This window comes from Xiphophorus maculatus, chromosome 16, assembly GCF_002775205.1.
Source record: "Xiphophorus maculatus strain JP 163 A chromosome 16, X_maculatus-5.0-male, whole genome shotgun sequence".
NCBI lineage: Eukaryota > Metazoa > Chordata > Actinopteri > Cyprinodontiformes > Poeciliidae > Xiphophorus > Xiphophorus maculatus.
The window spans coordinates 25,111,192-25,136,864 of record NC_036458.1 but is presented as its reverse complement, the minus strand read 5'-3'; the positions used below and the strand labels follow the sequence as shown (position 1 = coordinate 25,136,864).

Sequence of the window (25,673 nt, the reverse complement as noted above, 5' to 3'; positions counted from 1 at the left end):
TAGCTAACTTTGATTATTTATTTATTTATTTTTTTAACAAGCTTGTTAAAACCGTTAATATCATGGCAGTATAACAGAAATACTGTATAAAAAGATTTGAGCTCCTCTGCCTCCTCGCATGCCCAACGATAACGGCTAAATTGATAAACAGTTCTCCTGCAGCTGTATGCATTTGTTTGCTATTAGCAAAGTGGCAATCCTGAGCACTGTGTGCATCAGCATGATTGTCAGCGCGAAGACCTACCAAGACCTTTGCTCATGGTGCTGATTGGTTGTTTCTGAAGAAAAGCACTGCTGCTACTCCATGTAGTATGACCACAGGGAGGGGGAGAGGAGCACTTTTTTTTTCAGAATATCTGTCTTATGTTATACTGTCACAACATAGTAACAGTTAAAAAAATATGTAAAAAAAAATGTAAAACTTTTGTACAACATTAAAAACTGGTTCAGGAAACCATCTAGTTTAAATGAACACAGTAATTTCTTATAAGAATGGTGGATGCTTGAAGCTTGATGGGGGCTTTATCTTTGTCTATGTCTATATTTGAGCATATGTCTAAGTGTAACTCTTAATTCTCCATCCTGTTGAAATGTAGAGCAGATGATATAACATAGTGCTCTGGGGCTGGGCTGGGTCAAGGGGGGGCTGTGAGTATATCCAAGGATTAGTGAGTGAAGAGGAGGAGGGATGTTCAGAGGAGGAAGGACATTAAGCTTACAGACACTGTTTTATTTGGAGGACAGAGACACTGCTTTGGACGGGGTAAGTGGGTTATTACACCAACAGGTAAGTGCAACAGTTCATAGACATTAGTGCCCTGAATGTTACTTAGAATTATTTCTAATGATTCACTTCAAAGTATCTGAACGTAGTGCTTCAATTCACATTAATTAGCTTTAATAGCAGCTTGATGGCTAAATAATTGCAACTGCAGAGACCACATTATCATTTGCTTTCTATTGGTCATTTATTGCTGTCGATATTATGTAGAACAGTCTTTCTCAATCTGTGGTCCCCGGACCACTAGCGGTCCGCGGGCGCCCTCTAGTAGTCCTCAAAGTACTGCATGTAAACAACCGTTTATTTGCCGTCATGTGAGCTCAAAGTGCGATGCAGACAATTAGTTTACCAAAGGATTATGTTTAAAAATAATAATGGAAAAATGGCTTAAGACCAGGTCACACAAAATGAAAGCTGAAGATATCGGTGGAAAGAAAGAAACCAAGACAACTTATATGATCAGAGGAAGAAAAAGTCATACCTGATGTGCGAGCAATTCGATTCTTTTGGACGGTCTACAGTCTGTTAATGAGAACTGTTCTTTGTTCTTACGACTTTGCATGCTTATATGACTCTCCTCATACGGCAACAGCTATTGTTTTTAATTAATTAAAAATGATTTAATGCAATAGATGAATACAATTGATAGAAATGGGTGGATAACTTTACATTTAATAGTGCAGAAAATGACTTTTGTTTCTGTCAAAGCAACTAAAGTCTATTTTTCTGTTATTGTGCAAATAGCTCTAAAATGCTATAAATGCACACAACACTTGGTAGTAAAGAACAATTTCTTTTTTGAATTCCATGTGTTTGACATTATTGGAAAGCTCAAAATCCATACTTTCAGAATCTTTAAATAACTCAAAACACCCAGAGTCGACTTGGCCGGTCCCCATTTACAAAACAGCATGGTTGAACAAAGAAAACAATAAGTGTGTTAAGATGCTAATTTAAGTTTGTATACATTAAGGTGTTGTGTTGTTGTCGAGCAATTTCAAGTTAGTTTGTCTGAAAGTGTTTGTTCGATGGGTTAAGTGACCCTCAGCCTGAAAAAGTTTGAAAAAACACTTATGTAAAAGTTACTTTTATAATTGCTGAGCCTTTATGTAAGTGCATACATAAAGACACTTACATAAAGAGATTACTTTAGTGTTTGTTCTTGATTACAGGAAATAAGTTTGAATATTTCTGCAGCAGACGCTCAGGCATGGCACCAGACGTGGAGAAGATCATCCAGAGCATCAGCCTCGGAGACCAGGACGCCGTCCAGCTCTTACTGGACAGCTACAATACCCAGGTTACTGATGGTTGCCATGACAACTGCCTCAATTTGGCATGAGACATTTTCCTTCTTTTGTAACCATGGAAACAATGTGCAAGGCATGATGAGAATGGGTGTCAATGCCTAGAGGAATGTTTGAAATGTCTGCTGGAGCACCAAGTTGGTCGGCTCCGTCTCTGGCTTCATGTTGCCCAGAAACATGTTGAAGCATTCGTCGCTTCTCTTTCTCTGCTCCACTCCTGCTGCTGCTGTTTGAACAGCCATTCTACTTCCAAATACCAAGATAATTTTGGTATATTGTGACAAAATTAATCAAGTAAATGAAAACATGTACCAGCTGTTTATCCTGTAAACGGTAGTTTGAATCCCCAACCTGTCCATCTCTGTCGTGACCTTGGGGCCCGGTGGGGCCAGCTGAATGGCAGCCATGCCTCTGTCAGTCTGCCCAACAGCAGTCGAGTACAATGTAGCTCACATCATCAATGTGTGATCGGGTGAATGACCCATAGGAGTATGAAGAGGTTTGAAGTCCTCTGACTTGATAAAGCAATATATAAATGTCATCCATTTATCATTTTACCACGTTTTTATTGACACTGAGATTATTGTCTCACTATCATAATTGTAATATTTTCTCAGTATGTCATTTGCTTTAAGTTTTTGTCTTTATCAAATGATGCTGATCTTTGTAAAACATTCAGCCCTCCATCTTTTTTTTAATCTCTCCACAGTACGCAGAGTGCTTCTTTTTCAATACTGAGGCACAAGAGAGAAAAAAGGTCAGTAAACAAAATGTTTGAGTCTGTGAATCATCTTGCAAAAATATTCACATATAAAGTTAGGAAACGCCCCACATACAGAGTGGAGCAACACTCCTGACCACCTCCCCACAAACATCCCTCAAACCAGCAGACCAGGCACCAAACCCTGTAAAAACAGCTCTCCCAGGGAACCAACTCCCTCACTGCCCAACATGATCCTCCAAGGAAGGGAAACTCTGGCATATTTACCCCAGAGCAAATGGCAGCAGAACCACCAAGCCCCATGGAGCCCAAGACTAGCGATGGATACAAAGTACCAAGAACCAACTGGAACCAGAACCAACACCCCAACCCCACCAACTCCCACACACAGCTTTGTGGCATCTTCTGCAGATGCCAGCGGTTTTATTCTGAGTGCAGTGTCTCTACACCTGGCACTGCCTCCTTTTTGAGCTTGCTGCACTTTTGAGTCTTGACGGCTTGGACTTCCATCATGTTCCACCTGCCTTCATGACTGTCCATCTCTCTGCTGCAGAACATCTGGAACAGAACATGGTTGCTATAAAACAAGACAATGGGCAACCTCCATGTGCAGCCCTCTACTAAGCATTTTCTTGTCATCTGATTGAGAATGTTTATACTGTATTTTTGTCATTGTAATACTGGACAGACTTTGGCTTTGCCTTCGGTCATCTATGATGTCCACACCCGTGTCCACAGCTTGAAGAATATGAACATTTTTGCACAGTACCGGAGTTGTTGAGAACAGCACCACCTGCTGTTTGGTGAAGGCATAAAACAGTCATGCATGTTGACTTTACTTCTTATCAAAATGGACATATGTCATAATCTCTTTGAATCTATTTCTGGACATCTTTTTCATTGAGAAACAGGAATCCCCATTTTTCTGACCAGACACTATCCAAGTCCAAAATGTCAATAGAAGAATGTCACCACTTTGTTTTTGTCTGCTCTTTTTAAGTCTTACACTTATTATCTTTTTCTTTTTTATACATCTGTTGCTGTTCATTCTTGGACCACCTGTCTGTAGCAACAACAACTGGAAGAGGTAAATAAATCACCCAGACAGAGCTGTGCTGACAATGAGTTCACACCGTCTTACATTAATCTGAAAAGGTGCTTAAACTGTTTAGTCACATCCAGTCTCTGTATGGATGGGTGTCCTCCAAAAGCGATTAATCATGTGTTCCAAAGCTGTTTAGATACCTCATGACTCATCATATTACCCTGTGTTGACCTTCACTTTCGTAGTATGTTTCAGTTTGTGCAGAAGACTCTGTTCTAATAGGAATTCATTCTTTTGGTGGATTTGGTTCAGGGCTGAGAGTGGAAAAAAATCCTGAGCCTGAACTTTTTTTCCATCCCCACAAGGGGGACATGATGTGAAGGATGTTACATAATGCAACTCACCTTTAACACATAACATACAATACTATATAAAAATAACTCTTTTAACCCATGGAATAGTGGGCTCCTGATCACAGATGTATATAAAGTGTCAGGATTGGTGAAGGCGGAGACAAGGGAGAGCCAAAATGCTAATGAATATTTGTTTAACTTAAAGACTTATGAGTGCTCACCAAATTACAGGCATAAGACGCACAAGAATCCTGCACAAGACTAGACTAGAACTAGAACATTTCTGAAGAAATTTAAACAGGGCCTACCAAAGTGTGCCCGTCTGTTGGAACCCAGCGTTCTGATGCTAAAGATTTCAATGCTAAGCTTAGCTAAAATAATATTAATAGCATGTGGAGAATCACAAGAATATTGACTAACATGGACATAGTCCATTCAGTAGTGTATAAGCTAAAATTAGCCAACATGCTAATGTTAGCCTAAAAGCTGCCAGTGGCATGTGGGGTATCACTAGCATATTGTGTTACATTGACTTCTTCTATTCAACATACTAATCATGGCTAATAAATCAAAAATAGCTCAAATGCTTATTTTACCCACCAGTACACTGAGAAAGAAATAGCAGAAATACTTATTTTAGGAAATGCTTATTTTAGGGTAAGAGCTAATGTTAGTGCATGGCCTTGTTTAACCTGAGAGAAAAAAAATAGCTAAAATGATCATTATAAAGAAAAGACAGGTGTAAATGCCTTGCAAAGCAAGGCGGTGCACTAATTTGAGAGATGGAAATAGCTAAAATGCTTATTTTAGAAAAAGCTGATATAAATGCACCGCCTTGCGAAGGCAGTGCACTAACATGTGAGAAAGAAATAGCTAATACTTATTTTATGGAAAGGGCTAACATTAATGCACTACCTAAGGCAGTGGGGGGCAGTGCACTGCTAATGTTTGTGCTATATTAAAGCACATACATTAGTTGAAATATTTGACAAAATTATGAAAATTAATTTCTGGGAGCCTGGATTTACCCTCAGACGGGAGTTCGCTCTGAAGCACTTTGATAGAAAACAGAGAAATTTTGAAAAGATTTTATGGAAGCAGACACTCGGTGTGACTGACTTTCATACCAATAGAGCCATATTTGTGGGCGTGAGGGCGAGTTAAAAACTTTTCAGTTATTCTAATTTATAGAATGAGTCTGTATATTTGCCTTCAGTTGAAAACAGTTACAAAATTCAGTAATATTTGTTGGGAAGAATTATCATAATAATATAGTTGCATTTTATTGCCTGATTTGATCAAATACTCAAAAACATTAACAGCATTAGATTCAGTAGCAATCAAAATGTTATTAAAGAATTCAAAAAACAGAATAAAAATGAATCCTTGTCAGTGGAAACTTTGTATTTTACAATTATGTGGTTCTGACTTCCACAGCTGTCCCTGAACTGACTGGCATGAACCTGTGCCCTGCTGAATTACACATAGCAAATGAAACATGACGGGTCTATAATACAGTAAACACATTTCTTTACTGTAAAATTATACAATAAGTCAGGTTTTAATTCATTTTTCATAACTTCTTTAGTCTCACCAGTGGTTCTGCAGCCGTCTCTGCAGAACCACAGAGACAGTTGTGGACAGACAGGTTCTGTACTCTGTTGAAACCAAATAATGTACTAATGTCAGTGATGATGGTGTAACCAATTTCCAAGTCATGTCTTTTTCTCTGTTCTTCAAGATTTTCAGTGGGACATTTTTTGGGGCTGGTTGGAGCAGTTGGGGAGTAGAGTGACCATTGATATTACTGGATTGGAAATTGCCTATTAGCTGCTACAGCTAGTGATGTGTGTTTGAAGATGCCATTGCTGTGCATTGAGTCATAGCCACAAAACCATACAGTTACAATGCAGAATCCTGTCTTACCTTCTTGGTCCTTCAGATTGATTGAGCAGCTTCTGCAGGTTCCGCAGTCTGGAAGGAAGCTCAGAGGGGGTAGGGCCTTCTCTAGTGTTGCTCCTCCATTAGGGAATGATCTAACGAGAGGCTCCTTTACTGTGTGCTTTTAAAACTAATCTTAAAACAAATATTATTTGATTTTTAAGCATTCTTATGTAAGTTATGTGCAGCACTATGTTTAAGCTGTGGTTGTTTTAAAGCCCTTCTTAAAGTTGGTATGGTAATGCTTGGGTCAGGTGTATGGACGGAGGTGGCTCCTTGGTAAGATAGGCATACCATCTGTTGCACATGCTCACCCATAGAACAAGTTTTCCAGGTTGTAAATGCTAAGTTCTAAATTCTCTGGAAAGGTACTTACCCAGTGTTGGCCACACACTGTCAGACAACAAGACAGAAAAAACACAGTAGGGACCAATGCTATATTAATGCTACAGCAATAATATGTAACACTGAAACCAGACTCAAAAACACCAAGAGTTCTGTAAACGTTGATATCTATTCGGAGCACAAAAATATAGCCCTATTATTAAACAGCCCACACCAGCAGTATCTGGTCAGTCACAACACTCCCAACATATGGAATCCAGCAATCCTTTCTGAACATGAAAAATATTAATACCTCTAATAAAACTACCCATGGCTGAAGTCCAGTAATATATTCTATCTCTTTACACTTCAGTAGAATATGTGTAACATCTGTTGGGTCGAGTGATACACATTCATTAATGTGACACACTGTGCCTCTGCTTATCTGCCTTCCCTTTAAGTTTCTACAGATATTAGACAGTAGGGAAGCCTTAAAGTTTGAGATATTGAAAATAGATCTTTGTTTTGCCATGGGTAATCAACAGGGTCAATGCATCTTTGCAACTGCAGTTCTTCTAGGACTTTTTTAGCGTCTTATGGCCTACCAATAAAAGTTCAAAGAAGGAATGAAAACCACTGACCTGAGAGAAAGTCATTGGTGGCCATCTTACTGTTGAACATTGGAACCAAGGATCTATAATTGGTGAAACAAATTTGTAAAAAGTGTATCTCAATGCTGAATGATGTTCTGTGTGTGAAGTAACCCATATAGACAAGACCAGTGAACCTAAACAGGATGGAACATATTATAAAGAAGAAATCCAGTGGAGGGTGATGTTGGATTTAATATCTTTTCTGAGGACCACCCACTTGAGTGGAACAGACCAGGGAATAAACAGAGTACAAATACTTCATGAACACTTTGAAGTGTGATACATTATCACGGATGTTATCTGCAATGTTACTAATTCCATCTCTTGGTTCATCAGTTCAGAAAGAACAAAATAAGGGACTGTGCTTCAAACTCTGATTCGGACATTGACTCAGATGACGAGAGGCCGAATCTTCTTCTCAGAGAGGTAGGCCAGTAAACTCATGTGGTCTGTTTGTTCTCCTGTATCCTCTGGACTTCCCAGAACCTATATTCATCTTTTACAGCAGATTTACCTGTATCTAGATTCATCTGTTTAATCGTGATTATTTGTTTAATCATATTCTCTGGAGATGATTATTCAAAGAGGGATTCCTCATAAGATCAAGAAAATTATGGACAACCCTGACCATTCTCTTCATGAGACTGTGTTGGAATGCAGAGCATCTTCATTCAGAGGCTTCTCCAGATTCAATGCAGTACAGACTGCTACATGAGATCTTTCCTGCCAACAGCCATCACCATCTTCAATAACTCTTTGAAGAATCTAAATTCTTATTTAATTTCCCTTTGGGATTAATAAAGTATTTTTGAATTTGAATTGAATCTATTATTTGAATCTAGTACATGTAATAAACTTAAGACTCCTTAAATATCCATGTAGTTGATTTGTGCTGAGGCTGAATTCTTAGATTTCACCATAATATTTTTTCCTGCAGGATCTGGCTGCAGCCCTGCTGTGCTTTGTTGGTGGTCAGTTGCAGCCTGCAGTGCTAAGAGCTTGTCTGCATACTCTGCGAATCCTCTCTCGTGACCGTAGAGCTCTGGGACCAATGGTCACTGATAGCTCCCTTCTTACCTTGACACACCTGGGAGGTATCAATCTTCTGCAGCCCAGACAACAGCAGGACAAGACACAAATTCAAGATCAGTGTGACAGAACACAAACACAGATCCATGGAAAAGAAGCAAGTGGGTCTCATGAAGCAGCAGATTCCGATCAGAGGTGTGCAGTTTCTTTTTCAGAGTGTCACTCCTTTAACCGGCGAGGGAACGTAGGGCACCTTGTGCTTGCTGCTGGGAAAAAAGACGCCCGGGAAGACGACAGTGAAGAAGACGGGAAAGTGGATGATGGGGAGGTGTGCAGGAAGGAGGCCATGAAAGTCTTGTGTAATATTATCTACAACAGTCCCCTGGCCCGGGAGAGAGCCAGCGCACTGAGGTGACAGTTTTAAAGTTGCCTTGTTGTTTCTGTATTATGTAAAAGTTCAAAACTTCAGTTAGTTTTGACACAAAATCAGAGATTATTGGAGCAGACAGAGATCCTTTACCATCCCTCTTTACACAATCTCTTCAGTTAAATGTTTAAAAAATCAAGAATTCAGTCCATCATATTGAGATCTAGGTGAAAGTTAAGAAGTTTGTTGATCAGAATCTGGAGCTAGATTGTATTAAACCCTGATGAGAAGTCTACAAACAGCAACTTATCACAATTTTTGTTTCCTTCAAGATGTTTAAAACCCAGTTTAGTAAAGTTGCAGTTTCATCCTCAACTCCATGACCAGCTCTATAGACAACCAAAGGGTCAAGTAAGTGATAAGTCTGAATATGGAGATCTCTCTTGATCAGTTTTTCAAAGGATTTCATAACAAGGGAAGTCAGTGCAACAAGTCTAAATTTTTAAGAACTTTTGGTTGGCTGGTCTTTGCCACAGGTATCACGATGGACTGCTTCCAGCAGCTTGGTGCCCTCTGTTGGTTAAGTGACAGCTGGAAGATCTGATACAAAATGGGAGCCAACTGTTCCACACGAGGAGAGCAGTTGACCTTTACACAGCCTGGCCAAAAAAAAAGTCGCCACCAAAGTCACACACTAATATTTTGTTGGACCACCTTTAGCTTTGATTGCAGCATTCTTTCACTGTGGCATTATTTTGAAAGGCTTCTGGTTCAGCAGGCACCTGTCTCTCTTCTTACTCTGCTGCACCCATCACTCTGGAACTCAGGGTAAATCTGGACTCATTAGACCACATGACCTACTTCCATTGCTCCAGAGTCCAATCTTTATGCTCCCTAGCAGATTGAAGCTTTTTTTCTGGTTAGCTTCATTGATCAGTGGCTTTCTTAAGGCTATAGAGTTGGTCAGTCCCAGTCCCTTGACTTAGACCGGAGTTCTACAGTTGTTTTTCTTCTAATTGATTTCACCAAACATTAAGTGGTCACCAATGACAATCATTCAGGATTTTTTTCCATCCGCATTTCTTCCTTGAAGACAATTGGTCTCCATTATCCTTCTAGTTTTTAACAATGCGTTGGACAGTTCTTGACCCAGTTTCAGTAGTTTAAGAAATCTCTTTAGATGTTTTCTCTGCTTGATGCATATCAATGATTTGACCTTCTCAAACAGACTGACATCTTTTCCACCTCCTTAGACATGGTTGTTTAATAAATGAGAAGCAACTCATTGCACCAGTTGGGGTCAGATAACTTTTTGTCAGCTGGAACATAATCGACTATGAAGTAATTATCCAATAGGAGGCTTAGTTCAATTTGCTTAGTTCAATCCAGGTGACGACTATTTTTTGGCCAGGTAGTGTATTACCTGAACCTGGGCTTTTTCCAACCTTACAGTGTGTAAACAATTCAGGCAGACAATGTCAAAGGGGATAGGACCAGAACAAAGAAGTTTATTTTTCAGAATCTAGATCTCATTTCTAAAATCAGAAGAATCAAATGTAGGGTAAAACATATTGAACTAATTTGCCAATTAGACATCAGAATTAAAACCAGGATGAACCGCAGTTCTGTTGACCTTGATCTCTGATCCAACAATTGTTTTAAACCATTCCAAACTGGGCCTAATATATTATTGGCAAGGTCAATTCTTATTTCATTATTAATTTCCCTTTCGAGTGAATTACACAATGTGAGGTTTCCTTCACTGAATGCCTTTTTGTTCAACAGATTTTTCAACAATTTTGACATTCATGGTTTGCTATTAGGAGATACCTTTGCTATAATTTTCTTCACAAAAAGCTATGCTTCTACTAATCACATCAGTGTGGTTGTGTGTAAATGAGGGTTACCACACACAGCCTCTTTGTGATTTGCCTGTGACACCACCATCCCAGTCCATGCATACTGGCATGTCATTTCTGCATTTGAGGAGCACCAAAGTGCTATTCATCCATGTTCTACCAAAAGCTTAGATGCTCTGAAGGTTTAATGAATGGTGCTTTACAGCTGCTTAGCAACCCCTTGCCTCACTAAAAGCTTCATGTCTGTCTCCATGGAAAGGCTTCTACAGGGATTATGGGAGAGTCTGAAGCAGGGAATCTGGAGTGGGGCACCACCCACTGGCCAGTTTTACAAACTGAGGCTTCTCTTCTTACTAACAGCCCTGAGGCCTGAGCTCAGGCTGCAGCTGCAGCAGGTAAACACTCCTCACCCTCTCACTGTCATTAATGGCTTCATCTAAAGTTTGTCTCAGTCTACTGCTAATCTCAACCATGACTCTGGGACAATAGTGATGAAGGCATTAGGAGTTTGCCCAGCAATTGACAGATTGCTGGTTTGGTCCCTGCTCCACCCACCTCTGTCATTATGTCCTTGGGTAAGACACTTTACCAGCCTTGCCTTGTGGTGAAGGTCAGAGAGTCCGGTGGGGTCAGAGGGCCCGGTGGTGCTGGTGCATGGCAGCCTGTCCCCAGGCAGCTGTGTAAAGCACCTGGGGGTCCTCTGGTCTTAATAAATTGCTATACAAGTACCAAGTCATTTACTCTGAACTAAACATTTGTGTTTTGTGGAATATTGAGCATGCAAAAATTCACTTCTAGAAATGAATTTGCAAAAGTATTCCCACCATTCATTTTTTTCCCCTGTCACAACTGCAAATTTCTGGATGTCATAATGGTGATGTAGAAGAAAAATAATGGATAGCTTAAGAAAACTTCTACATAAAACTCTGAGAAGTGTGTGGTGCATTCCTGTTTAGAGCTGCAACTAACAATTGTTGTAATAATTGATTATTCTCTTGATTATTTTGATGATTAATTTGATAGGAAAACTGGCACATTCTGCAGATTGTTCATTTAACTAGCTACAGAATGAAAAGGCTAAGCCTTTTTTTATGCAATATTAGAAATATATTAAAAATGCAATTAAAAAATAGTTCATTCCTAAAGTGAATGTTTGAACTCTTGATGCATCAGCAGCTAATTACATAATTCTAGAAAAGCTCAGCCCTTAGAACTACGAGAAGCTAAAACTATACCATTTGAAAAATTTTGGTTGAAAAAATTTTTTTTGCTGTAACTTTAATGCAAAATGTATATAGCTTTTTGTATAGGTTTGACTTAATTACTACTCTGATAATGTTCTTTCAGAAAATGGCTCTTTTTTCAGTCTGTACACTCCAGTTAACAATTAATTGATTACTAAATCAGTTGACCATGATTTCAATGATCAATTTCTGTTTAGACCCTTTTATTTCAAGACCCCTAAATAAACTCCAGGCTGACCGGTTACATTTAGAAGTTGCCTAAGTAGTAAACATCGTCTGAGGATAAATGTTTTATGAAGGCTGGGCAAAGAAATATTCAATCAGAGAAGGAGCCACGAGGCCCAGGGGAAGTCTGCAAACATATTCCAGTTATGTACAACTTTGTGTTGGTCTGTCACATCAAATCCATATTTAACACATTGAATTATGTGGCTGTAAAGTGACAAAATGCAAACGGTTCAAGGGGTGTGAATGCTTTTACAAACACTCAATTTCTTTATTACAACTAATGCTTCAGAAGCTGATTACCACGGTCTGTAGAACTCAGTGCTTTGTTTTGCTCAGGAGCGTGGGGTGTTTGTTCTGACCTCAGCTTTGGAGCAGTGCCTGGTCTTGAGATGGGCCGATGGAAATCAGCTGATCACTGACAGCACTTCTGTCTCCAAGGAGGTGTCCCAGGATGTTATTGAGATTCTCAAGACCATCTTCAACGTTGCTCACAGGATCTACAGGCAGGAGCCTGACGAGGTGAAAACACAAAGCCATTAGTTCTAGGCAAACGTCTCCATAGTTAGGCAGGGGGTCCTCAGAAAGTTTTCATAGAGTTGGTCAGACCAGGCCAGTAAAACATTTTAGGGTGGAATGCAATAACCAAATTAAATAAAATGAGCTAATGCAGCAATCATAATAAGGATTGTCAGAGTGCTTCATGTACCCATGCCTTTAGAGGATTGTTTTTTGTGGTGAAATTTAAGATGAAATCCAAATTTAGTCCATGAGGTTTGGTCAGAGATGAAATCTGAAGGATGTCTTTACAGGAAGAAGCTACTTTATATCGCCGCCTGGCAGCTGTCCTACGCCACTGTCTGTTGCTGTCATGTGATGGAGCAGACACAATGGAGGAACTACAAGGGTCAGAGGCTTATCTTTAACCCAGCAATTCCTTGTTATATACATGTTACAGATATGCTTGAGAAAAATGAACTAAGAACAGTTGAAGAACGTTCATAAAGTATTTTCCCCTCAGACATACAGTAAACATCCTGTCAGCCCTGCCCCTGACCTGCCTGGACGTCATGCTGGCTGTCCCTGTAGGACAGGCGTCTCATCAGTATGAAGGTGTCAACATGGACTGTGTGCATGCATTGCTGCTCTTCATGGACAGACGACTGAACAGGGCAAGTAGCCGTGTTGTCATAGGTAGAAACTGGACAAATCGATCTATAAATCAATCTTATCAACACCAAAGTGATTATTGGTATCAGATCAGTACTAACATGATGACATTGATACTTTGCAATTTTTCTTCCATATCTCCACCAAATTACTTGAAATTCCTCACAGAGTTCATGACAGTACATATGCAGGAATTAAAATGCCAAATATCATGAGCTTACATTTGAGAGCAGAAGTTCATGCCTTTGTAGTGTTTGCTCTTAAAATGTCTGCTTTCTTTCCGATACAATCTCTTCAATGAATAATAACTCAAACAGCGCATGATATTGAATTCAGTATTCAAGTTAGTTTAAAATGTTTTCAATCTGACAAAGACAGCAGATTGCGTCGCGTCAGTGACTTCCTGCATTTATTCTTCCTGGAGGAGAACGTACCAACAATTGCTTGAATTCTGTCGTTGACTTTGTAGCAATGACCTAGATTGAGCATGCAAGTAGCGACAGTGGAGAGGAAAACTCTTCATTAGCAGTAATTAAGTCAAAAAGAAAAAACCTCCAGCAGAACAAGAACCTGGCTTAGTACAAGCGTCCATTTGACCACCGCCTGAAGGTTTGAGAAGACAGAGCAGAGACACAAAAAAGAAACAGAAGCGTTGGTCCAGCAGTACTTGCTATTTTAGTGAAAAGTAAAACGTTAATAGCAGGATAGGGAGAATGATTAGTTAATGACAACATTATTTCAGCTGATGCTCTCCTCCAAGATGGAATCAGAGCCAAACCGAACACCAGTGAGAGAAAACATAAAGTTAAAAGTTGAAATAGCAGCAATCAATGCAGCAAACAGTGGTGTTTCTTACTCAAACACTGGAAGCACTGACTCTCTCTGCTGGGGGCCATCATCACTCCACCTATCATCAGTCAGTGATTTGCAGTTGCTGCTCCATTTGAGACACTGGTTTCTCTGGTGTGGTGTCTTCAGATGGTTTGGTAATTGTAAAACCATCTGGTCTCATGCTAACCAATAATGTGGCCTAATCAAACTCCCTTGTATGGTGCCAATGCATCTTTCAAGAATCTCGTGCATCTGCTGACTTCCACTCTGTTGTAATTGACTGTAACACAACATTCAATACATGGAACATCCAGTCTCTTTAATCCAGTTCCTGGATGATGCAGGAACTGCCTGCAATAGTATTGCTCAGCTGTTGATGGCATGGCCATAGAATAAACTCAGTCTGCTCTTTATGATGGATGCGGTCTCATAAACCTTTGAAAACTATCAAACCTATTTTTTTCTCAGGGTCAGAAGCTGAAAGAGAAGCTGACTCCTGTTCTAAGTTTATTGACAGAGAGTTCTCGGGTTCACAGGGAGACACGTCACTATTTAAGGCAAAAGGTAAAATTTGTCTTTTTCTTTGACTGCACTGACATTCCTTATTCTGTCTCTTCTGTGTTTGCTTTTTTATCACCTCTGAATGTTCCAGATCCTCAAACATACCACCACATAAAAATAACCAGAGTAAATACAGATACAGATATGAATCTGTATGTCTTCTTCAATAATAGTATTATTAATGAAGACAACAAATGGCCTTTCAACAGTTTTCAGATTCTTTCTCACTCTGTAGTTGTAACACGTACCACTGAGGAAGGCAGTAGTAATGGTCAGTAGTAATGGTTAGAACTACAGAGACGTCACCTTGACTGAACACTTACAGGCAAGATTGCAAAAGAGCATGAGAAGAATGTGTGACTCATGAAACTTTATGCTCCTAAACTGACAACCACATTGAGCTGTCAAAATAAGAGCATCACATACCCTACGAAATTTTTTGCATACTGACTAAATTAAGTCACTGTTAGTCAACATGTTAGTTATAACACACATACTACTGTGAAAATGCTACTTGCTCTACATGCCAGTCATAGGCCTCATGCTAACATTAGACTTACAGCTATATTAAGTATTTGAGTTCATTGGGGCCTGGAGAGTAATGCACTGCCTTGAGAAGCAAGGTAGGGCACTGCATCGCTCCTGGATAGGATATTATTAATTTTGTGAATATTTTCTAGGTAAATGAATGCTTATTTGTTGCGAACAAAGTTTTGAACATATATTTTTGTAGGACGTTCATTGGTGGTACAATATTGACATCTGAATCAGAGCTGTATTTTTTTCTGTCATAACCTTTTTTCTCAGATCTTACCTCCTCTGAAGGACGTTGCTGTTCGGCCTGAGCAGGACAGTACACTCAGAGGCCAGCTAGTTCGACTGATGACACATGTTGACACTGATGTTAAGGACTGTGCAGCAGAGCTGCTTTTCGTGCTTTGCAAAGAAAATGGTACAATTACATCCTACATCTTTGTGATATTGTCTTCATAAAAGTTTTACTTAGATGACTTTGTGTCCAATCATTCAAGATATTACTGATTGTACAGTGATAGACAGACATGTATATTAATTGAACATCAGAATCATATTAATTTGTGACTGTTAATGATGCATCTCAAATGTAGAGGAAAGTTAACACAACAATCTACTTTACTTCATTTTAAAACAATAATGAATGCTCTACACACACCTGGTCCAGATTTAGACTAACAGGAGTTTAGCCATCAGACTCTACTTCCGGTGGAGTTGCATAGAGAACTATGACACCTCCAGCTGATTATATTTGCTCAGGAACTGAGTGAGTTTCCTGCATGAGGCAGAATAATCCCCAAACTCAGGTAGGGAATTTTGATAGTCCACTCCGCTCTCTTTGTTAAATGTTACAGAGATTGTTTTAATGTTTGTTCTGAGATGTATATGTATCTTAAATCCAGTGCTGGACTGCGATTAGAAAGAGATTTAAGTTTGTGCACTATTAGTGTTCAATAGAAACATAAACAGTAATATTAAGATAGAGTTCTAGAATATTTTGCTGTGGAAAACATTTATTATAATTTTGTAATTTTGATTATAATCAAAATTATAATCAATAATTTTTATTATTTTACAGAATGTGTCTTTCTGCTGTGTAATTTAAGTTTACATTATTATTATTATTATTATTATTATTATTATTATTATTATTATTATTATTATTATTATTATTATTATTAAGTTTATTTGATAGGGACAGACACACATCAACATAGACAAACTGAGCAAAACAGCAGTCCCATGTTTGCGTCATAGTGCAATAGCAACATCTAATTCGCAGCACTTGTTCCCACATGCTCTTACATGGACCCTTATAACAGTAACAGGCAATCAGAGGTTAGAAACCTTTGTGCTTCATTATGTTCAGGAACAAAGTGAAAAATAAAGAAGATCTGATAAAATGGAAGTGTCTTACCTGTACTTATGTGTAGCGTTATTAAAATATCAGAGAACAGAACAGATGTTGCTTCAGCAGCCACTCTTCTGCGTATCTTGCCTTCAGAACGCACACAAGAATTCATTATTCTAAGTATTTAAACTATTTACAGTTAGGTTAATAAAATAATTTACAACTGGCAGACAGCAGATTAAATGTCTTCACCCTGTATACAGCTTTGCCGCATCTGCAGTTGTCAGAGGTTTTATTTTTAGCGTCTCTGTACTTTATACTGCCTCCCATTCAACCCATTGCAGTTTTAACCTTCTGAAGACTTCCCCACATGCCCTGATGAATGCAGCTGCAGCTTCATTTCCCCTCTAACTGTGACCAAATTAGGATTTTTTTTTTAAAGAAAAATTTGCATTTTAGGAAAACCCTGTTCCGGTGCCATATTGCTCACCATATGTCTTATTTAGAGGAACTCGACATATCTCATTGATCTCATAGGGAACAAATTGCTTTAATATTGCTAGTTGGTAATGTCCGACATTTGGGCCATTTCTCTTGTCACCTGCATTTAATCCTTAAATGCAGGTGTAATCAGGCAATCATGAACCTACCTGCTCATGATCCTCCCTTTTCACTAATATTATTGAAAACATTCTGCTAAGGAAAGAAATACAATCTTTCTTGTGAAGAGTTGCCTCAGTATTCTTCTCATTCTATGTGTCTTTGCAGTAAGCCGCTTTGTTAAATACACTGGTTACGGGAATGCTGCAGGGCTGCTGGCAGCTCGGGGTCTGTTGAACGGCAGGAGGAACTCTGGGGACGGCCAGTTTGCCTCCTGCTACTCCAGCGACTCCGACTCAGACACAGAGGAGTACCGCCAAGTCAGATCAAAGATTAACCTGGTGACAGGCAGGGTGGAGGCAGAGCAGCCCGACCCTATGGAAGGCATGACAGAAGAAGAGAAGGAGGAAGAGGCATGTCGTCTCATCTGCATGATCAACAGACTATCACAGTGAGAACATTTGATATGATACGACTCATGATCCTTTTGTCTGCTCAGTTATTCAGAGTACTCAGAAAGTTTCCCTCTTTCTACATTTTATGATACAGCAAACGTTTTAAACATAACGACCCATAGCAACAGAGGGAAAAACAAGAAACGGCAAATTTATTAAAGGCAACAAAACAAAATAGATGTACAGTACAGTAGTATTCACACCCTGCTCCACGACTATAAATTGAGCTCAGGTTCATCTTGTTTCCACTGATCATCATTTAGATCAGGGGTGTCCAAAGTGTGGCCCGGGAGTCATTTTTGGCTGTTGAAATGATTTTGTTTGGCCCCTGACACAAGTTGAGACTGGTAAAAATTTAGCCAACAAAATGGAATAGAGTTGAAGACCCAAAAAATTTGGCAATGGCATGTTTTTCTTCAAATAAGGCAACACTCTGAAACCTTGTATATGTTTTAGGTATTTGGGAATTAATTAGTTAGATTGTTTACTATCAAGCAGGTAAAACAAAACAAGAAAAATTAAACTAGTTTTTGCATTTTTAATTTATTGAATTTTGTGACAAACCACTAGTTTAAATTTTCCGCTTTTGACCCCTTGGAGAAAAAAAATTGGTTACCACTGCTTTAGATGCTTCTACAACTTGCTCAACCAACCGTAAAAAGTTTTGTTATGAAATGTAAGAAGTTTTCAACCACAAGTGTCTCCCAATGTGTCCACACCCCTCTACATCTGGCCACCTGAGGAATCATAGAACAATGCGAATACTTGTGTGCAAGTGTTTTTTTTTTAGTTTAATTAACAAATTGAGGTTTTTCATTATGAACTGGCATTTAGATCAGTTAGGCTGGGCCATATACAATTCAACTAAAGAAAAAATTAATCAAAATCAATGCTGTTGATATGGTTTATTTTGTCTACAATTGCTACTCAGTGGTTGTTGTTGTGTGTCTTGTCTCTATGCTGCTGTAACTGTGAAATAATTTCCCTGCTGGGATGAATAAAGTAATTCTATTCTATTCTATTCTATTCTATTCTATTCTATTCTATTCTATTCTATTCTATTCTATTCTATTCTATTCTATTCTATGGTATTAATTTGATATTTTGTCTTTGAGTCAAGAGAAAAACTAATTTTTTGGGGTAAGGAGGAAAACTGGGGCTGCGCAGTTGGTAGCACTGTTGCTTTGCAGCAAGAAAGTTGTGGGTTCTATTCCCGGCCTGGGGTCTTCTGCATGGAGTTTGCATGTTCTCCCTGTGCATGCTGTGGGTTCTCTCTGTGTACTCCGGCTTCCTCCCACAGTCCAAAGACTGTTAGATTAATTGATCTCTCTAAATTCTCCTTAGGTGTGTGTGTGCGTGCAGGTGTGTGTGTGTGTGTGTGTGTGTGTGTGTGTGTGTGTGTGTGTGTGTGTGTGTGTGTGCATGATTGTTGTCCTTTCTGTCTCTGTGTTGCCCTGTGATGCACTGGTGACCTGTCTACAATATGTAGAAGAAGCGCTGTGAAAGTTTTACAGATGTTCTGTTTGTGTTTTCTCTCTCTCACTCAGAGACCAAATCATTCAGCCAATGGGTGTGACAAGAGATGGGAGACTGGCTCCTCTTTGGGGCCATATGAGGAGCTGCACAGAAGAAAAAGAAGAGGAGGAAGATGAGTATGAAGAGGAAGAACAGGGCTTGAGTTCAATGCCACAGGGATTGAAAGACAAAACAATGAAATAGCAAAATATTTTCATGCTACACTCAGTAATGAACAAATAAGTATGAGAGAACTATTATTTCTTATTGGGGCGCTCTAATTCTACACTTTCTTCTCTTTAATATTTATTTTTGTTCCGTCACCGTACACATATACATACACCCCACAAAATATACATCAAAATGTGCAGCCCACTCTTGAGAAGGGAGTTATTACTTCTGTTGCCATTTTGATTTCCATGGTAAACATGGTGGCAAACGATGGCTTTGAATTACAATAGAAAAGAATGTACCCTACAAAATAAAAGCCTTCAAATTTTACTCAGCAGGTAATTGCAACTTTGGGTTTTACGTATATGACTGCTATAGCCCAACCACTGTTACACATGAGATTGGTGTGGACTTTTAAAATGAAGCTTACTAAAAAATGTCAAAATAAAAGCCTGTTTGTTCTTTACCTACTCTACATTTTAAGTTGAGGGAACTGTTCAATGAGATATTGGCATAGGACCAAGACTCCATGATTGTCAGTGCACACATTCTAATGGTAGGGTCAGCATGCTAGTACTTTATCATGCTAGTGATAGCTGCCACATTTAAGCTACCATTTTAGCTGGGTCTTTTGTAAAAGCTAAGCTTTACATACTAAATGGAGTACCTTGATGTTACTCAACATGCTGGTGATAATACATACATCCATCTAGTGTCTACATGCTGGTTGCTCAACATACTAATGATAGCCCTCATGCTAACATTAGCCCTATAGCTAAAGTAAGCATTTTAGATGATTTTGAAAATGTATTACATATGTTTATCATAATGAATGTAGTAAGTCAATGTAAGTCTATACCCACGTGATGCCCCAGATGCTATTGACAGCAGTTAAGATAACCTTATAATTTAAGCTAATTTTATCTCATAAACTAATGTTTGCAAACTGACTGGAGTAATTTTATATTAGTTAACATGCTAGTAATAACCCTCATCCTACTGGTAGTATCAACATGTTAGTCAGTCATTATGCTTGTGATAGACACCATGCTAACATTAGCCTGATAGTTAAAATAAGCATTTTACCTATTTTTTTTTAACTTATTAGTTTTGTTTAGCATACTGAATGTAGTAAGTCCATGTATGTCAGCATATTGGTAATATCACACATTCCAATGACAGCGTCTATGGCAATCTTTGCATTATAAAAATTTTAGCTTATGCACTAATGTTTTGCATACTGAATAGAGTAATTATGTTAGTCAATATGTTAGTGATAACCCTCATAGTAGTATCAAAATGCTAGTCACTTGATATGCTTGTAACTCTCATGCTAACATTATCCTTGTATCTAAAATAAACATTTTAGATAATATTTGATTTATTAGCTGTTTTTCATAGTCAATGGATTAAGTCAATTTAAATTAACATCCTGCTGATACCACATGTGCTACTGACAGCATTTAAGCTAATTATAGTATATACACTAATGTTGTCATACAGAATAGAATAAGTCCATGTTAGTCAACATAATAATAATATGCCACAAACTACTGATTACATTTTAGTTCACCTTAGCATTGTTTCTCATTTTCAGCATCAGAACACTGGGTTTAAACCGACACACACCCTTTGGCAGACCCCTTTTAAATTTCTTCAGAAATGTTCCAGTTTCAGGATATTATACTACAGCATGCTGTTGCTTCATCCTATTTCAAGATTTTTTTAAATTCATAGACTTAAATCTGAGTGATTATTCTGCTGCTGCATCTACAGCAAATCAGATAAAGTGTCAATGATGTCAGAAGGAAAGAATAGAATAGAATTCAACTTTTTTGTCATTGCACTGTCACAAGTACAAGCAACGAGATGTAGTTTGCATCTATCCAGAAGTGCTCTACGAGATATAAATATTTATTTATGGATGTACAAGACTATGTATGTATGGACTACAAGGGGTTATAGCAAGAGATATAGATATTGTGTATAAATATAAATATGGGAGCTATATGCACAGATTATACAGATTATACAGAATATATAAGAATGTTAGGGAATGGATTATAGATAAATAATGGCAGATAAAATTTACAGGTTGTATGTGTGTGTGAAGAAAACAGTCCGTGATGTGTGTGTGTGTGAGGATAGTCCATGTGTTATTGTTGTATGAGAGGATAGGGGAGTACAGTCCTTATAGTTTATGTTTTATGTCAGGAGGCGTTCAAAAGCGTGACAGCTGTGGGAAAGAAGCTGTTCCGGTGCCTGGTGGTTCTGGTCCGCAGGCTTCTGTAACGCCTCCCAGAGGGCAGGAGGGAAAAGAGTGTGTGTTGGAGTGCTGGGTGCTGGGTGAGTGGAGTCCTTTGTGATTTTCCTGGCCCTTTTCAAACACCGCTTCCTGTAGATGTCCTTGATGGCAGGGAGCGGTGCCCCGGCGATATACTGGGCAGTTTTCACCACCCTCTGCAGTGCCTGCCGGACGGAGACAGAGCAGTTCCCGTACCAAGCTGTAATACAGTTGGTGAGGATGCTCTCAATGGTGCAGCGGTAGAAGTTCGTGAGGATCTCTGAGGACAGGTGGTTCTTCCTCAGGGTCCTCATGAAGAAGAGGCGCTGATGCGCCTTCTTAATGAGTTTGGAGCAGCTGGTCGTCCAGGTCAGGTCCTCGGAGATGTGGACTCCCAGGAACTTAAAGGTGTCCACACGCTCCACCACTGTCCCCTTAATGTGGATGGGTGGATGTGGGTCAGCGTTCCTCCTGAAGTCCACGATAAGCTCCTTGGTCTTCTCGGTGTTCAGCTGCAGGTTGTTTTTGTCGCACCACTCAGCCAGACGGTCTACCTTCTCCCTGTAAGCGGCCTCGTCATTATCTCCGATGAGGCCGATCACTGTGGTGTCGTCTGCGAACTTGATGATGGCGTTAGAGCCGTGGACAGGTCTGCAGTCGTAGGTGAAGAGGGAGTAGAGCAAGGGACTCATCACACAGCCTTGTGGCACTCCGGTGTTTATGATGATGGTGGATGAGAAGTGGTTGTCCAGCCGGACATGTTGAGGTCGACTGGTCAGGAAATCGAGCAACCAGTTACACATGAGTGGACTGATGCCAAGGTCTGTGAGTTTGGTAATGAGTTGTGATGGGATGACAGTGTTGAATGCTGAACTAAAATCTAAGAACAGCAGTCTGGCGTAAGTGTTCTTACTGTCCAGGTGAGAAAGGACAGAGTGAAGCGCTATAGAGACTGCGTCCTCTGTGCTCCTGTTCTGCCTGTATGCAAATTGGTGGGGGTCTAGTGTGGGGGGGGGAGACAGGATCTGAGGTGTGCTAGCACCAGCCGCTCCAAGCACTTGGTAATGATGGGGGTAAGGGCTACCGGGCGGTAGTCATTGAGTCTGGTTGGGTTGGGATTCTTGGGGATTGGGACGATGGAGGTAGATTTGAAGCAGGTCAGTACCACAGCGCGGGCCAGGGACAGGTTGAAAATGTCCATCAGCACTCCTGCCAGCTCCCCAGAGCACGTTCTGAGGACACGTCCAGGTATGCCATCAGGACCCGTAGCCTTGTGGGATTTAATCCTGCTCAGAGCCGCTCCTACGTCAGTGGGGAGGAACGTCAGTGGCTGTTGGCCTGGGGTGGTAACTGCTTTGGTTGCAGTTGTGGTATTCCCTCTCTCAAAACGAGCATAGAAGTTGTTAAGTTCGTTGAGGAAGGAGACATCAGTAGAAGCGGGGGTGGTATTGGGGTTCTTGAAAGAAAAATTAAACATGTAAAAATGACTATTTTCAACTGAATTCATGTTTTCTGTTTGCATTCAAACTGTTAAGCTCTTTAGGAATGCCATGTGTTCATCTGAGCTGTTTACACAGTGTAAATTATGTATGCTGTTTTCCACACCAAGGGTAATAAAATGAAGTTCCTTTAAATTGTTTTCTGTATTGGTCATGTTTTTAATTGCTATTTTGTACAACATAATTCTATTAACTCATTGTTTAGCAGTGTTCTTGGAGAATATTCAATATAAGAAAGTGAGAAAATATGTCCAAAACTTGTAACTATTACTAGATTCTGTCTTGTTATTTGAATATTAAGAATTTAAACTTTTAAACTCCCATATAGTGACCAATATGTGAAAACATGGAAGGCTTGATCAAAACTAGTAATACTCACTTTTTCTTCCCATGACCTGTCCATCCTCTTCCAACCTATACTCCATCTGTTTCACTTTCTGTCAAGATTATCTCTAATGTGGGCCAACGGCCCAGATTTTATTTATTCCTCCCTAGTGGTTTCCTGTCATAATCCTCCCCTATTACTCATCTTCAGGATCCATTTCTCAGCTTGCTTCTCTCCTGTTCCTCTGGGTGTGTGTTTCTGTTTTCCCTCACTGAGAGAATCCTTCCAGATCAAAAAAAATGATTACATTGTTCTTAGAAATGAACTCTTTAAAATGTATTGTTGTCCACATGATCAAATTGTGCATTTGGGTCAAAAGACCCACATGCACAATAAATAATTTTTTTTTATAAAAAACAGACATGACAAAGCACACTTCAATGACAGAACTGTCACGTGAAACATAAACAGAATCTATCATTTAGGTTTGGGCATTTATTGTATCATTTAACATTTATAACGATAAATTTCATATCAAAGTAAGAATTTTAAACATTCTGATAAAGTTTATTTTGTGATGATAAATTCCAACTAATAATGTTTTAAATCCCTCTCAAATTGCCCTTATTGTCGGAATTGATAGTTTTACTATTTTCTGCACTGTCTGTACGATGAAAGCACCAATAAATACTAATCAATTTGAAACAGAAAACAGTTTCTGAGTGCAGTTTAGTGATACAAATAATGCTTCTTTACGTAACTACTGTTACGTAAAGAAGCGTGTTACAAATAGAAATGTTTTTCAAGAGCAGTATTCGTGTTTATGGTTCTGCAATTGCTGTCACACAAAGTTACAGCTGTAAAGTTATCTACAAAGAAATAAGGAATACCGGTATGTCTTATTTTCACGTTTATTGATATTATAATAGTACTGCAAAATATTGTGATAAAACCAAGTCCAATTTGCCCACCCATACTGTCATTGTCTGTGTTGTGTGTTTAAGAAAGTTATGGTATTTGATCTGAAATGTCTAAGTGTGACACAACCCAAAGCAGAATAAATTCTAGAGAACATTCTCCCTGTAGTCTGTCAATACTATGGTAGGTCAACATTTTACACTCTTTCTAGATACTTTTGGAAGAGAGGAAAGAATGGTGTGAGGAGATTGCTGTTTCAGTTGACCCCAAAAATTGTATAAACATGCATGAGTATTTACAATGTCCAAATGGCTAGTGTAAACAGACATGTCCTTAGTTTCCATGTTTCCATGTGGAAGGTTTCGAAGAAAACTTTGCGAAATATGGCCTCTCCTGTTTTTTTCACTGATCTTGTGCAAGAACATTTTGAGATACTTGAAGAGAGTCAGGAAAAGGCTTGCTATAAAGAAGTCTAATTTTTCTGTAACAATGCACAGATATTTTTTTCTGCATCTGTGTATCACAAGGTTGTGCTCTGCTGCAGAACTGTGACAACATTCCAAGTGTTGGTCCTCCTCTCTTTTCTTAGCATCCCAAATCCAAAGACCAAATAAGGTGCTGTGTGAGATAGCAAAGAAAGCAGTTGGGAGCGTTAAGAAAAGAAAATTCCCATCCCAGTATAAATATCTGAACTATTAGCTGTTACTAAGAATTCTGATCTGTGACTATTCCTGGAAAGACAGCATGCAAGTTTCGAAAATCCACAACAGGTAAAAATAAAAATACAGTTACAATAGCCATAGAAACAAAATTAGAGCATAATCATTTTATTTATTTATTTATTTATCTATCTCAAACATGATAGTAGAACAAAATCACACACATGAACAAGAAATGCAAAAGACACATAGTTTTTGTACCACAATAATCTTAACATGCTTGAAAAAACTGCATACATATATGACTGCATACATTAATAGACATGTACTGTATGTATACATAATACATAATGCATAAATGCTCATGTATATACAGTTTATTTATTTACTGATTTACTTTTTGTTGCATCATGTATATGTGATGCAAGTTAGACAGACAAGAACTTGATGGAAATAGTTATGATCCACTTGGGTTCAATAGTATACTGATGATAGAATCATCGAAACAGTGGAACATTATGACCCTTTATTAATACCATAAACTCAGCTTCTCCAAGAGCTAAAACCAAGCAAAAACTCCGTAGAAACAGGGGAAGTGTGGAGTTGACTCAGACCAGGAGTCACAGGAATCCAAAGAATGAATTGTATAAGCAGAATTGCTCCCAAGACATTCATCTTTTCAGAGTTCAGTTGCTGGTCACAACAAATTGCGAAAGTTACCAAGCAAGCACAAAAATGTTGCTTTCTTTTGCTTCTTGTGTCGTGCATTTACATTTTGACATACGGGAGCAATAAATAAAGACAAATTTAAAGATATTAGTTGTATTTTACAGGTGATCTGACCTAACTAAGTATTTCCACAGAAAGCACTTATAGCTACAATCAAACTATCTTCTACCTAGAGTCATATACCAATGACTCTGGGTACATGAACATGGAATAACAATGAAC

General features: G+C 38.9%; 1 protein-coding gene across 3 annotated transcripts; it reads left to right on the top strand.

Moving 5' to 3' along the window:
• Positions 1-703: 703 nt before the first annotated feature.
• LOC102230321 (synembryn-A-like) lies at positions 704-20,894 on the top strand. Of its 3 annotated transcripts, none has more exons than XM_014473646.2 (14): positions 704-787; positions 1,979-2,081; positions 2,798-2,845; positions 3,879-3,896; positions 7,462-7,551; positions 8,063-8,565; positions 10,640-10,775; positions 12,189-12,371; positions 12,662-12,756; positions 12,871-13,021; positions 14,319-14,414; positions 15,219-15,363; positions 17,065-17,347; positions 18,899-20,894. In XM_014473646.2, the coding sequence occupies exons 2-14, from the start codon at positions 1,992-1,994 to the stop codon at positions 19,068-19,070; spliced, it is 2,010 nt and encodes a 669-aa protein (XP_014329132.1). In that variant the 5' UTR covers positions 704-787; positions 1,979-1,991; the 3' UTR covers positions 19,071-20,894. The 3 variants fall into 3 exon arrangements, with proteins under 3 accessions (XP_014329132.1, XP_023204769.1, XP_023204768.1); XM_023349001.1 differs by having other exon boundaries at positions 742-787; positions 1,954-2,081; XM_023349000.1 differs by lacking the exon at positions 704-787 and adding an exon at positions 1,185-1,267.
• Positions 20,895-25,673: the final 4,779 nt, after the last annotated feature.

Bases quoted from the DNA above. Each gene is read 5' to 3' on its own strand.
- LOC102230321 (XM_014473646.2), top strand. From the start codon at position 1,992: ATGGCACCAGACGTGGAGAAGATCATCCAGAGCATCAGCCTCGGAGAC. The intron at 12,372-12,661 runs GTGAAAACACAA...ATGTCTTTACAG, and splicing joins ACAGGCAGGAGCCTGACGAG to GAAGAAGCTACTTTATATCG. The intron at 14,415-15,218 runs GTAAAATTTGTC...CTTTTTTCTCAG, and splicing joins GTCACTATTTAAGGCAAAAG to ATCTTACCTCCTCTGAAGGA.